The sequence below is a fragment of the Oryx dammah genome, unplaced genomic scaffold, assembly GCF_014754425.2.
Source record: "Oryx dammah isolate SB20612 unplaced genomic scaffold, SCBI_Odam_1.1 HiC_scaffold_28, whole genome shotgun sequence".
Classification (NCBI taxonomy): Eukaryota; Metazoa; Chordata; class Mammalia; order Artiodactyla; family Bovidae; genus Oryx; species Oryx dammah.
This window is the reverse complement of record NW_024070212.1, coordinates 609,428-623,802: the sequence shown is the minus strand read 5'-3', so window position 1 is coordinate 623,802 and position 14,375 is coordinate 609,428. Positions and strand designations below refer to the sequence as shown.

General features: G+C 37.8%; 1 protein-coding gene and 1 pseudogene across 10 annotated transcripts in view; one reads left to right on the top strand and one right to left on the bottom strand.

Annotated features, from left to right (window-relative positions):
* The window catches only part of DCAF6 (DDB1 and CUL4 associated factor 6), a 183,804-nt gene that overhangs the window by 65,095 nt on the left and 104,334 nt on the right, over positions 1 to 14,375 (top strand). For 6 of the 10 annotated variants that reach the window (XM_040229940.1, XM_040229938.1, XM_040229934.1 and 3 more), the window contains exon 4: positions 4,526 to 4,711. Coding sequence is in view for 8 of the 10 variants with exons in the window: in XM_040229938.1 (XP_040085872.1) it covers positions 4,526 to 4,711 (186 nt within the window). In the remaining 2 variants the exon portion in view is untranslated. Of the gene's footprint in view, positions 1 to 4,525; positions 4,712 to 7,510; positions 7,520 to 14,375 lie in introns of all 10 variants that reach the window. The other 4 variants (XM_040229937.1, XM_040229932.1, XM_040229930.1 and 1 more) reach the window with 1 other exon arrangement.
* LOC120855475 lies at positions 5,592 to 7,139 on the bottom strand (annotated as a pseudogene).

Sequence of the window (14,375 nt, the reverse complement as noted above, 5' to 3'; positions counted from 1 at the left end):
CAGCATCGAGGTCTTTTCTAATAACTTGTTTCTTCACATCAAGTGGCTAAAGTATTGTAGCTTCCCCTTCAGCATCAGTCCTTCCAGTGAATAGTTAGATATGAATTATAGTACTCTTTTCCCTAAGTTCATTGTTAATGAATCAATAATATGTATTAAATAAAGTGTCCTTAAACAAACACATACAGCAGAGTTACTTACTGATTTGTTGGTGAAAAGTTTGTGACCAGAGCCTCACGGAAACCTAACCCTGTATTTCCATAGGAGCAGTTGCTAATGGATACAGCACTTGCTAAGGCAGTGTTAGGACTTCTTGGTGGCTCAGTGGTAAAGAGTCCAGTGCCAATTCAGGAGTCTTATGTTCGATAACTGGGTTGGGAAGATCCCTCGGAGAAGGAAACGGCAGCCCACTCTAGTATTTTTGCCTGGGAAATCCTTTGGACAGAGGAGCCCAGTGGGCTATAGTCCATGGAGTCACAAAAGAGTCAGACACAACTTATTGATTAAAAAAACAATGTAATCTTCAGTTCAGTTCAGTTCAGTCGCTGAGTCATGTCCGACTCTTTGCGACCCCATGAATTGTAGCACGCCAGGCCTCCCTGTCCATCACCAACTCTTGGAGTTCACCCAGACACACGTCCATCGAGTCAGTGATGCCACCCAGCCATCTCATCCTCTATCGTCCCCTTCTCCTCCTGCCCCCAATCCCTCCAGCATCAGAGTCTTTTCCAGTGAGTCAACTCTTCTCATGAGGTGGCCAAAATACTGGAGCTTCAGCTTTAGTGGTGACTTTATAGAACATAAGTACTAGTAGTAATGAGAATTGCCTGTATGCTATATATATAATATATATGATTTTATACTATCAACTAAAAAAATGCACATCCGAAATGTTGAGAATTGTTTTTTATTCAGTAGTCATACTGAGGACTTAAGCCAGGGAGACAGCCTCTCAGATATCTCTGAGGAACTGTTTTGAAGAGGTAAAGGGGAGCCAGGTTAAGTATAAGAGTTTCTGCAAAGGAAAAAAAACAATCCACAAAACTCCAGGTAATCAGAACATCAAAAGATTAATGCTAATTTAAGAAAACCCAGACATCTGAAGTTGATAAATTTAGGAGAATAAATTTTATCTTTTCTTGGGGAAGATACTGGAATCTGGGCTTAATGAAATTGTTCCTTTGTTCTGTCCCTTAACTATCTAATATCTAAGGTCCTTTTTTTCTCCATCCTGAATCCCCTCAGGGTACACCATTGGGGGTGTCTGCAGAGACTGATAGCTTGATGACTGGCAGCCTATTTATCGCTGTTCTAAGTTCCCCTCAGGGTTAACCACTGGGGGTAACTGCAGTGATTGTTGAATGTAACATCCTCTCTTCAGTGTTATGCAGGCGTATCCCAGTATATGCCTGCCATATCTATAGTATACATAGTATCTGTAGTATATTACATAGCTTCCCTTATAGCTCAATTGGCAAAGAATCTGCCTGCAGTGCAGGAGACCTGGGCTTGATTCCTGGGTTGGGAAGATCCCCTGGAGAAGGAAATGGCAACCCACTCCAGTATCCTTGCCTGGAGAATCTTACGGACAGAGGAGCCTTGCAGGCTACAGTCCATGGGATTGCAAGAGTTGGACACGGCTTAGTGACTAAACCAGCATATTATATATATATTACAATATATCTATAGTATATTACATATATCCACACATAGTACATGTACATATATACCTGTATATATTCAAATTTTTCCATTTGTTTCAGTAATGTTCTTTAGCACTGCCATGCCTCTCTTAATCTAGCCCCCAGTGCAGCATCACACATTTCATTGAGTTGTCATATTTCCTTTATTTGCTTGAGAATAGTTCATGCAACTTCTTGGTCTTTCATGACTTTGATATGTTGTTTTATTGTTATATTGACTATCAAGTCATTTCATAGAATGTCCCTCCATTTGGATTTGTCTTATTGTTTCTTCATGAGTTGATTAAAATTAAACATTTTTGCTAAGAATTCTCTATGGATGATGTTGTAGCACATGATATTAATTTGTTCCCTGACTGGTGATGTTAAATGTGATCTTTCCATTGTGAGGGTACATTTATCTTTTGTGATTATAAGCTATCTATGAAATAGTTTGTTGAGATTGTGTAAATATCCTTTTTCATAACAATCTTTCATAAAGTGGTTTCAATATTCATTGATTCTTGCCTTAATCAGTTGTTATAATGTCATTACAAATAGTGTTTCTTAATTCTATCATTTCTTCCACATTTACTAATTGACATTATTTGGTAAATATGAGCATTTCCTTTGTCTTTGCCATCATTTTGAAAAAATTACAGTGGGATTATAGATTTTTATGTAATAAGTTATAATCTATCACTGATAATCTTTTGGATGCTCAAATTGCTCCAGTTTGTTCAGTAAGACATTTTTTGTTGTTCTTTTATTTATTAAAAAAAATTTTTATTGGAGTATAGTTGATTCACAGTAGTATGTTAGTTTTGTTCAGTAAGACATTTAAAGTGAACTAAAGAAACTTTGTGTTTCTGTTTTGACATACTCTCCCTTTTTTTAAAGCACATTTTAAAAATAAGAAACCACAGCAGATATTTCCATTGTGCTAAATCTCCATTGTATATACATTGTGGGAATGTACTGGAATTTATTCAGCCAGTCTCCTGTGTTTTGCTTGCTATTATGAATGACTTAGTAAATAACTGCTTTTTTTTTTTTTTATATTGGATGTACACCTTCAGAGTAAATTCTTAGAAATAGACTGCCTGATCAAAGATTCAATGCCTATGTAGTTTTGTGAGGGATTGCTGAATTCCTTTCTATTGGTCTTGCACCACTTAGCATCCCACCAGGATTGTTTAGAGAGCCTGGTGTCCCTCTCCCCACCACACTCACTTGCATAGTGTGTCGTCAAGCTTTTGATTTTTGCTAATCTAAAAAGTGGAAATTGGTGATCTCAGTGTAGTTTCAGTTTGCATTTCCTATATGAAGTTGATGCTTTTTCAGAATTTTAAGGCCCATTTATCTATCCTGGACTATATTCAGATCTTTTGCCTTTTTTTTTTCCCTCTCAATTTTTAAGCACTGTAGGGGGATTTGGTCTTTCACCTGCTATGTTTGTTACAAATATTGCAATGTTTATTTTAAACCATATTTCTGCCACAGGAATTCTGATCTTTTAAATTTTTAAGGATTTAGGTGTAGGATCTTCTTTATTCTTTACAGAAGTAGGAACTTCTGTACCATTTTATTACTTTACTTTTATGATTCTTTAAGATTTAGTTTGTTTTTATTTTTTCATCCTGAAAGGGAATGACTTAATAATCATTTAGGAAACAATTTCAAAAGTCAATCAAGGTAGTCTTTTCATATTTACTGTGAGTTTATGAATGAGTCCACATATACCAAATAGGTAGAAATACACTTATTTAATTCTCAAGGCACTGCTGTTGAACCCGTTTGTGTGCCTGATGCACAATGAGGCCAGACAAACAAAAATTTTAGAATTTGGAGCAGAGCAAGGTTTATTGCAAGGATCATTCAAAAGGAACAGGTGGGCTCCTGCTTAAGAGACCCAAACTCTCCGTGGTTTTCAGGAAAGAAATTTTTACAAACAGAATTTGAGGGGAGGGTTACCAGGTGTGTAACCCCCGCTGGTTGGCTGGTGGTAAGGTAATGTTGTTCTAGGAATCTCCAGCCTGCGGTCCACATGCTCAGCCCAAAGTTACCATCCTCCTTCTGGCTAGGGGCCTTAAGTTCTTGTAGAGCTCAGAGATGTATATCACACTGTTATGCACAACCCCTTCTCCTCCCCTGCAGAGAACCAGAACCAAGTTCCCTTGCCCTTCCTACATTTCCTTAGTCTCCTAATTGGTAACTGAATCTGCCTTTTGGAACTCAGGGAAGGTCTATGAGGCTGAAAGCTGTTTTCCTACAAAGAAGAGACAGAAGACACTGAAAGACTTTTATGCCCGGGATGGCCTCACAGGTTCCTGCTTGGTCTCAGTCCCATTTTCTTTTACTCTCAGTCATGAGAGAAACAGATATTGGACTAGACAGGAAATAAAATTTGGTTAGCGAAGTTAATCATAAACTCTGCAGAGGAACTTAGTTTTAGGGGGACTCTGTTTCAGCACTATTCCTGTTGATATTCTTAATCTTCTTTATATCTCAGAGGGAAATAAAATATGTGAGATTCTGATTTTTTTTCTAATTATAATATTGGGTTAGCCAAAAAGTTCATTTGGGATTTTCCATGTTATGCAAAAACTTGAACAAACTTTTTAGCCAAGCCAATAGCTTGGACTCAAATGATAATTTTTCATTTGAGCTGAGAGTGTTAATGAGAATTTATTCCTGGCTAGGATTATATTAAGTTTGAAATCAAATGCTTCTTTTTAAGAAATAATAAATTACTAAAAATTACTCTTAGTAATTTAGTAATTAGTAATAAATTCTTTAGTAATTTAGCAATAAATTACTAAAAACTCCTCTCTGTGTTTTAGGTTTTGACAACAATTCGTTCAGGGCACCGAGCAAATATATTTAGTGCAAAGTTCTTACCATGCACAAATGATAAGCAGATTGTATCCTGCTCTGGAGATGGAGTAATATTTTATACCAATGTTGAGCAAGATGCAGAAAGTAACAGACAGTGCCAATTTACATGCCATTATGGAACTACCTATGAGGTACAGTATTACTATGATTTATCTATACGATATATATATGTGCATATGTTTTGTGTGTGTATGTATGTGTAGATAGGTGTGTGTATGTACATATTCATGCATAAATAAGGTATTATTGACAAAATGTCTATATTGAGAAAAGGTACCTTGATAGGATTGTGAATAAAGTTAAAGAATAAGATGTGAATAATAGTAATGGGGTTTGTAATTCCTTGAGCAACTATAAGAAAACAGATATCAGACTTCAAAGATGCTTCTTTATTGTGCTATAGGGCTCTATACTAGGCTTTAATCTCATTACCACTTTCTCACTGTTTTATATGACGTCATTGCTGGCATGGTTATCAAAATGTCAGAAGAGATGCTAGTACACTTAAATAAAGGAATCTGATTTCTAAAGGTTATTAATAAGCTCAAGCCCTGAGCTGAATTAAAATGAGGTGAAATGAATCTGAGACTTAGTTATACTGCTTTGGTTCAGAAAAACTGCTTGTTCTTCAGAAAGCTCTTTTATAATCTTGCCATTTCATTTCTTTGTATAAAATGATTCATTGTTTTCCCATATGGTGCTGACATGGTATATTTTTTTCACTACTTGAATTTCAGTTCTTCTGTACCCTCATGTTATGATACATCCTTACAAAAATAGTATTCTGTAGCTGGATTTTTTAAAATCTATTTCTCACAAATTTGGCTTTTAATTGGAGATTTCAGTCAATTTATGTTTATTGTGAGTGCTGATATATTTGGATCTATTTATATATCTTATTGTAAGTTTTTTATTTGAAAATAGTTTCTGTTATTGATTTCCCTGTCCTCTTTTTGACATTCTTTCGAATTTCTTGAAGGTTTTGCATTTGGCCCATTTTGTTTCTGCTGTTGAAGGAAGATAGACATTCGTATTTTACAAGAGTAGTTAACAAAGTCTAAAGTCAATAAGCACCTTTGCCTTTCTCCTGAATGTATACCTTAGCTCATTACAATCTTTCCATCCCTTGTCTAATTTTATATGCTTATATTGTTCAGAGTGTAGTTATAGTCTATCTTCTTCTGAATCAAGATTATTATTATTGTTTTATTAGTCTTTACTATTATTATTAGATTTACCTACATTTTTGCTTGCACTTTTGCCTTTTCTGTTACAGGTTTTCTGTGTGGAGTCATTTGGTACCTCAAGCACATTCTTGTTTTCTTTTTTCCCTTTATACAGTTTGTTTTAAATGTATCAAATACAAGGTGCAAAGTAAAAAATAAATGTTTCTGAAGCTAGGAGAGTAAGTATGCTATTCCTAGTCAGATACAAACTTAGTTATCACACATGTACACAAATCAAAAATGACATGAAACAGGAAAAATGGAAGAACTTCTTTAGCTTTCAGAAAACAGCCAAGAAACTGAAGACAATTCTTTTTATAAATTAAAAAAATTTTTTTTCATAGTAGCTAACATGCCTTCTTTAGGCATTAAGATACTTTTTTCTGCTTGTAACCTTAATACATCCATATTTTTACTCTCTATAAAAATCAAGTCTCTCAGTAAAAACGGTATTTTACCACACTAATCTTTCAATTCCGTCACTAAAAATGTAGTTATACACAACGATTTCTAGCCTCTTGGAACACTCTGCATGATGGATTTTAGTCACTGGAATGACTAATTTCTCAGAAAAGCAGCTTTGCCTCAACTGTGGTGTGATTTGGTGATCAGTATTCTTGTTTTCTAATAAAGATCTCATAAGCAGGAACACTGGGTTCCTTGTGATTTCATCGATCAAGAAAACATTTCTGAACAGCTTCTGAGCAAACAGTTCTTAACAGGTTGATCACAGATCTGGGGTCTTCACTCTTCATAATGGCACTGCCAGACACAATTGTGTTAGCTCCTGCCTCTGCACATTTATGGATGGTGTCTGGACCTACTCCACCATCAACCTCAGTGTCCAAAGATGGGAACTGGGTCCTCAACCAGTGAACCTTTCACGTCATATCTTTCATGAGTTTCTGCCCTGCAAGCCCATGTTTCACTGTCATAACCAAGGCTATATCTATCTGATTGATTAGCCCATGGTGTCAGATACTCACCTGTAGTTCCTGGTTTCTTGAATGTCTTTGGTCAAAGCTCCTGGGTTGTCAGTAGCCTCCAGATGAATGCCTCCAGATGTTGATTGGCTCCTCCTACAGCCATTGGTTTTACCCACTGTTCTGGCCTGGACACCATCATGTGCATGTCAAAGGAAGGGTCCTGGCCTAGCTGCTTTTGGAGGCTTTCTGCCACAGAGTGACCAAAGGTGATGTTGGGAACAAAATACCCATTTATTACATCCAGGTGCAGATAATCAGCCTGAGTCCAACATCTGGAGGTACTCAGCCCCTAAACTGGCCAGGTCACTGTTGTGGATGGATGGGCCAGTTTTGCAGCCAGATGCCATCGGGCTAGTGCTCCAGAGCTAAAGTACATTCTTTACCAGTTCCTTTAAGTCAGAGTTTGCTGATATAAAACAATTTTAGTCCTATTTTCCTTTTATATCATTTACTTCTTCCCTTTTCATCCTTTTCTAGAAAATATATTTTTTATGTCAGTTCTTCAGAGGTGGTCTTACTAGATACAGGCTTCTAGTTTGACAGTTACTCTATTTCAGGTGATATTTCACTGTATTCTGACTTGACTTTTGAAGTTGAGCAGTCAATCAACATTTTAATTGTGATTCCTTTGTATTTAAGTTATCTCTTCCTTAACTGAATTTAATTCTGTTTTTCTTTGTGTTTTGTTTTTTTTTTCCCTTCATTGATGTCACAACAGTGTATCGAGGTATGGATTTCCTTTTGATTTTTCTTGGAATTTATATGTGTTCTTAGTATGAGAAATTGGAATCTTGAAACATGAGGGAAATTTATAGATAATAAGTTTTTAGTTCTCTACCAGTCTCTGTATTTTTTATTCTGGAATTCTGATTAGATATATGTTAAGACCTTCTTGTTCCATCTAGCATTAAACTTTTTTCCCCCATTGAAGTACAAAACATAAAGGAAAAGTACAAAATACTGAGTATATCTCAGTAAATTATCACAAAGTGAATTTGTTCATGTAACAGCCACAAAGATCAAGAAATATAAGGCATTAAGGACTTCCCCGAAACTGCTTTATCCTGATTTCCATCATCTTATTTTTCTAACCACTTTAGTTTTTTTTGTTTTTGAACATTATATGCAATGAGTCATATTAAATGGTCTTTTGTTTATTTTTAAATTTGTTATCGTTTGCTGAACAAAGTCTTACCTTACATTTGTGAAACTCATCCATGTTGGGTACCACTATAGTGTGTTTATTTTCACTGCTTTTTAGTGTTCGATTGTGTGAATAAACCACAGCTGATGGATCTGTTCTACTGCTGATGAAAATTTTAAACTTGATTTCCAATTTGGAGAACATACTTTACATGACTTTCAGTGTATTTATGTTTAGAAGTAAACTTTTTCTGTCATGGATATGTATTTGTTTATTTTAGAGATAGTGCCAAATATTTTCCCAAAGTGTAACAGCCTGCATTCCCACCAATAGCATATAATAAGAATTCCTTTTGCTTCTCATCTTTGCCAACAGTATATATGGGTAATCTCTGATTTTGAGCAGGCTTATTTAAATGTCTTTTACTGTTGTTACTGCTGAGGTTACTGCATAGTTTATTGGTTATTTAGATTCACTGTTTTGTCAAGTGCCTATTCAGAATTCTTTCCTAATCTCTCTACTAGGTTGTCCATTTGATTTCATTATTACTGTTGATTTATAGGAATTTCCTTTATCTTCAGCATATGAAACTATCTCTTCCAACTCTGTGGTTGTATTTTCACTCTCCTAATGGTGTCTTTTCATGAACAGAAGTTTTCTGTGTTGTCTTAATGTATTGGTCTTTTTTTAAAAAAAATTTTTAGCTGCTTTCTCTATCCTGCTCAAAAAATTCTTTTCCTTTCTGAAGGTTATGGAGACATTCTTCTGTTTTAGATTCTCTTTTAGAAAGATTATTGTTTTGTCTTTTGCATTTAGATCTTGTTTTGCTCTTGTTCAGGTGCTAAGTCCTGTCTGACTGTTTGTGACCCCATGGATAGAAGGCAATGGCACCCCACTCCAGTACTCTTGCCTGGAAAATCCCATGGATGGAGAAGCCTGGTGGGCTGCAGTCCGTGCTAAGGGTTGGACAGGACTGAGCGACTTCACTTTCACTTTTCACTTTCATGCACTGGAGAAGGAAATGGCAATCCACTCCAGTGTTCTTGCCTGGAGAATCCCAGGGACAGGGGAGCCTGGTGGGCTGCCGTCTATGGGGTCGCACAGAGTCAGACACAACTGAAGTGACTTAGCAGGCTTGTCTGTCCTTCACTATTTTCCAGAGTGTTCTCAAAATCACTATTTCCTAAATTTTCTCAAATGGACCCCTGTCCATTGATTCGGTGATGCTGTATAACCATCTCATCTTCTGCCGCCCCTTCTCATCTTGCCTTCAATCTTTCCCAGTATCAGAATGTTTTCCAGTGAGTGTGCTCTTCAGGTAGCCAAAGTATTGGAGCTTCAGCTCCAGCATCTTATCTTCCAATGAATATTCAGGATTGATTTCCTTTAGGACTGACTGGTTTGATCTCTTTGCATCCCAAAGGACTCTCAAGAGTCTTTTCCAGCACTACCAGCATTCAGTTCTTTGGTGCTCAACCTTCATTATGATCCAACGCTCACATACGTACATGACTCCTGGAAAAACAATATTTTTGATTATATGTACCTTTGTTGATCTTTGCTTTCTAATACACTGCCTAGGTTTGTCATCGCTTTCCTTCCAAGGAGCAATCATCTTTTATTTATTATTTTTTAATATAAATTTATTTATTTTCATTGGAGGTTAATTACTTTACAATATTGTATTGGTTTTGCCATATATCAACATGAATCTGCCACAGGTATACACGTGTTCCCCATCCTGAACCCCCCTCCCTCCTGCCTCCCCGTACCATCCTTCTGGGTCGTCTGAGTGCAACAGCCCCAAGCATCCAGTATTATGCATCGAACCTGGACTGGCTATTCATCTCATATGTGATATTATACATATTTCAGTGCCATTCTCCCAAATCATCCCGACCTCTCCCTCTCCCACAGAGTCCAAAAGACTGTTCTATACATCTGTGTCTCTTTTGCTGTCTCGCATACAGGGTTATCATTACCATGGCTACAATCACTGTACACAGTGATTTTGGAGCCCAGGAAAATCTGTTAATATTTCCACTTTTTGCCCTTCTATTTGCCATGAAGTGATAGGACTGGATACCATAATCTTATTTAGTTTTTTGAATGTAGAGTTTAAGCCAGCTTTTTCACTCTCCACATTCACCATCATCCAGAGGCTCTTTACTTCTCTTCACTTTCTGCTGTTAGAGTGACATCATCTTCATATCTGAGGTGATTGATGTTTCTCCCGGCAATCTTGATTCCAGCTTGTGATTCATCCAGCTCAGCATTTAGCATGATACACTCTTTATATGATATAATGTGGTCCACTGGACAAGGGAATGGCAAACCACTTCAGTATTCTTGCCTTGAGAACCCCATGAACAGTATGAAAAGGCAAAATGATAGGATACTGAAGGGGAACTCCCTGGGTCGGTAGATGCCCAATATGCTACTGGAGATCAGTGGAGAAATTACTCCAGAAAGAATGAAGGGATGGAGCCAAAGCAAAAACAATACCCAGTTGTGGATGTGACTGGTGATAGAAGCAAGGTCTGATGCTGTGAAGAGCAAGATTGTATAGGAACCTGGAATGTCAGGTCCATGAATCAAGGCAAATTGGAAGTGGTCAGACAAGAGATGGCAAGAGTGAACATCGACACTCTAGGAATCAGCGAACTAAAATGGACTGGAATGGGTGAATTTAACTCACATGACCATTATATCTACTACTATGGGCAGGAATCCCTTAGAAGAAATGGAGTAGCCATCATGGTCAACAAGAGAGTCCGAAATGCAGTACTTGGATGCAATCTCAAAAGCAACAGAATAATATCTGTTCATTTCCAAGGCAAACCATTCACTATCACGGTAATCCAAGCCTATGCCCCAACAATAATGCTGAAGAAGCTGAAGTTGAATGGTTCTATGAAGACCTACAAGACCTTTTAGAACTAACACCCAAATAAGATGTCCTTTTCATTATAGGGGACTGGAATGCAAAAGTAGGAAGTCAAGAAACACCTGGAGTAACAGGCAAATTTGGCCTTGGAGTATGGAATGAAGCAGGGCAAAGGCTAATAGAATTTTGCCAAGAGAACGCACTGGTCATAGTAAACACCCTCTTCCAACAACACAAGAGAAAACTCCACACATGGATATCACCAGATGGTCAACACCAAAATCAGATTGATTATATTCTTTGTAGCCAAAGATGCAGAAGCTCTATAAAGTCAGCAAAAACAAGACCAGGAGCTGACTATGGCTCAGATCATGAACTCCTTATTGCCAAGTTCAGATGTAAATTGAAGAAAGTGGGGAAAACCACTAGACCATTCAGGTATGACCTAAATCAAATCCCTTATGATTATACAGTGGAAGTGAGAAATAGATTTAAGGGACTAGATCTGATAGACAGAGTGCCTGATGAACTATGGACGGAGGTTCATGACATTGTACAGGAGACAGGGATCAAGACCATCCCCATGGAAAAGAAATGCAAAAAAGGTAAAGTGGCCTAGTATTCCCATTATTTTAAGATTTTCAAGTTTGTTGTGATCCACACAGTCAAAGGCTTTAGCGTAGTCATTGAAACAGGTATAGATGTTTTTCTGGAATTTTCTGCTTTCTCTATGATCCAGTGAATGTTGGCAATTTGATCTTTGGTTCTTCTGCTTTTCCTAAGTCCTGTTTTTACATGTGAAAGTTCTTGGTTCATATACTGCTGAAGCCTAGCTTGCAGTATCTTGAGCATAACCTTACTAGTGTGTGAAATGAGGGCCAGTGTATGGTAGTTTAAAAATTCTTTGACATTGCCTTTCTTTGGGATTGGAATGAAGACTGACCTTTTCCAGTCCTCTGGCTACTGCTGAGTTTTCCAGATTTGCTGACATATTGAGTTCAGCACTTGAACAGTATCATCTTTTAGGATTTGAAATAGCTCAGCTGGAATTCCATCTCCTTCACTGGCTTTGTTCATTTTTTTATTATGATGAAATTACATTGAATAACTTGTGTATGTTGAACCATCTTTGGGTTCCAAAAGTAAGTTCCACTTGATCAAGATGAATAATCTTGTTAGTTTGTTACTGTTTTAGAGGGTTTTTTTTTTTTTTCTCAGCATTTTCTGAGGATTTTTATTTCAGTTCAGTCTCTCAGTTGTGTCCAACTCTTTGTAACCCCATGAACCGCAGCACGCCAGCCTCCCTGTCCATCACCAACTCCTGGAGTTCATCCCAACTCATGTCCATTGAGTTGGTAATGCCATCCAGCCATCTCATCCTCTGTCCTCCCCTTCTCCATCTGCCTCCAATCTTTCTCAGCATCAGGGTATTTCCCAATGAGTCAGTTGTTTGCATCAGGTGGCCAAAGTATTGGAGTTTCAGCTTCAGCATCAGTCCTTCCAGTGAACACCCCGGACTGATCTCCTTTAGGATGGACTGGTTTTATCTCCTTGCAGTCCAAGGGACTCTCAAGAGGCTTCTCCAACACCACAGTTCAAAAGCATCAATTCTTCAGCCCTCAGCTTTCTTTATAGTCCAACTCTCACATCCACACATGATCACTGGAAAAACCATAGCCTTCACTAGGTGGACCTTTTTTGACAAAGTAATGTCTCTGCTTTTTAATATGCTCTCTAGGTTGGTCATAACTTTCCTTCCAAGGAGTAAGTGTCTTTTAATTTCGTGGCTGCAATCACCGTCTGCAGTGATTTTGGAGCCCCCCAAAATAAAGTCAGCCCCTGTTCCACTGGTTCCCCATCTATTTGCCATGAAATGATGGGACCAGATGCCATGATCTTAATTTTCTGAATGTTGAGCTTAAGCCAAGTTTTTCACTCTCCTCTTTCACTTTCATCAAGAGGCTCTTTAGTTCCTCAATTTTTGCCATAAGGGTGGTGTCATCTGCATATCTGAGGTTATTATTACTTCTCCTGGCAATCTTGATTCCAGCTTGTGCTTCCTCCAGCCCAGCATTTCTCATGATATACTCTGCATAGAAGTTAAATAAGCAGGGTGACAATATACAGTCTTGACATACTCCTTTCCCTATTTGGAACCAGTTTGTTGTTCCTTGTCCAGTTCTAACTGTTGCTTCCTGACCTGCATACAGGTTTCTCAAGAGGCAGGTCAGGTGGTCTGGTATCAGTATTCATCCATAATATACAGGTCTATAGTTTCACTTTCTTTTAGTATTTTTGTCTGGATTTTGGTACCATGGTAAAGCTGTTTTCATAGAATAAGTTCGAAAGTGTTCCCTCCTCTTCAGTATTTTGGAAGACTGTGAGAGGACAGGTATAAATTTTTAAATATCAGTTCAGTTCAGTTCAGTCACTCAGTCTTGTCTACTCTGTGACCGCATGGACTGTAGCACGCCAGGCTTCCTTGTCCATCACGAACTCCGGGAGCTTATTCAAACTCATGTCCATTGAGTCTGATGCCATCCAACCATTTTATCCTCTGTTGTCCCCTTCTCCTCCCACCTTCAGTCGTTTCCAATATTAGGGTCTTTCCCAGTGAGTCAGTTCTTTGTATCAGGTGACAGAAGTATTGGAGTTTCAGCTTCAGCATGAGTCCTTCCAATAAATATTCAAGACTGATTTCGTTTAGGATGGACTGGTTTTATCTCCTTGCAGTCCAAGGGACTCTCAAGAGTCTTCTCCAACCCCACAGTTCAAAAGCATCAATTCTTTGGTGCTCAGCCTTCTTAATAGTCCAAGTCTCATATCCATACATGACTACTGGAAAAACCATAGCTTTGATTAGACAGACCTTTGTTGGCAAGGTAATGTCTGACCTTTTTAATATGATGTCTTGGTTGTTCATAACTATTTTTCCAAGGAGCAAGCATCTTTTAGTTTCATGGATTAATGAATTTATACATGGCTGGATGAAGCACAAGCTGGAATCAAGATTGCCAGGAGAAATATCAGTAACCTCAGATATGCAGATGACACCACCTTTATGGCAGAAATCGAAGAAGTACTGAAGAGCCTCTTGATGACAGTGAAGAAGGAGAGTGAAAAAGTTGGCTTAAAACTCAACATTCAGAAAAGTAAGATCATGGCATCCAGTGCCATCACTTCATGGCAGATAGATGGGGAAGCAGTGGAAACAGTGACAGACTTCATTGTGGGGGAACTCCAAAATCACTGCAGAAGGTGACCGCAGCCATGAAATTAAAAGATGCTTACTCCTTGGAAGAAAAATTTTAAATATGCATAATGTTCTCAAGGCATCTGGTCTGAGCTTTCCTTTCTTTGGATGTTTTTGGTTACTAATTCAGTCTCTGTAGTGTAGTGTTGGTTTGTTTGGTTTGTCCCTATGTTTATCTATCTTTTAGTCTTGGTAAGCTGTATATTTCTAAAAATTTATTAATTTCTTCTGTCATTCCAGTTGTGGTGTTCATAGTCTCTCAGGATCGTTTTTATTTCTGTGGTATAAGTGTAATGTCT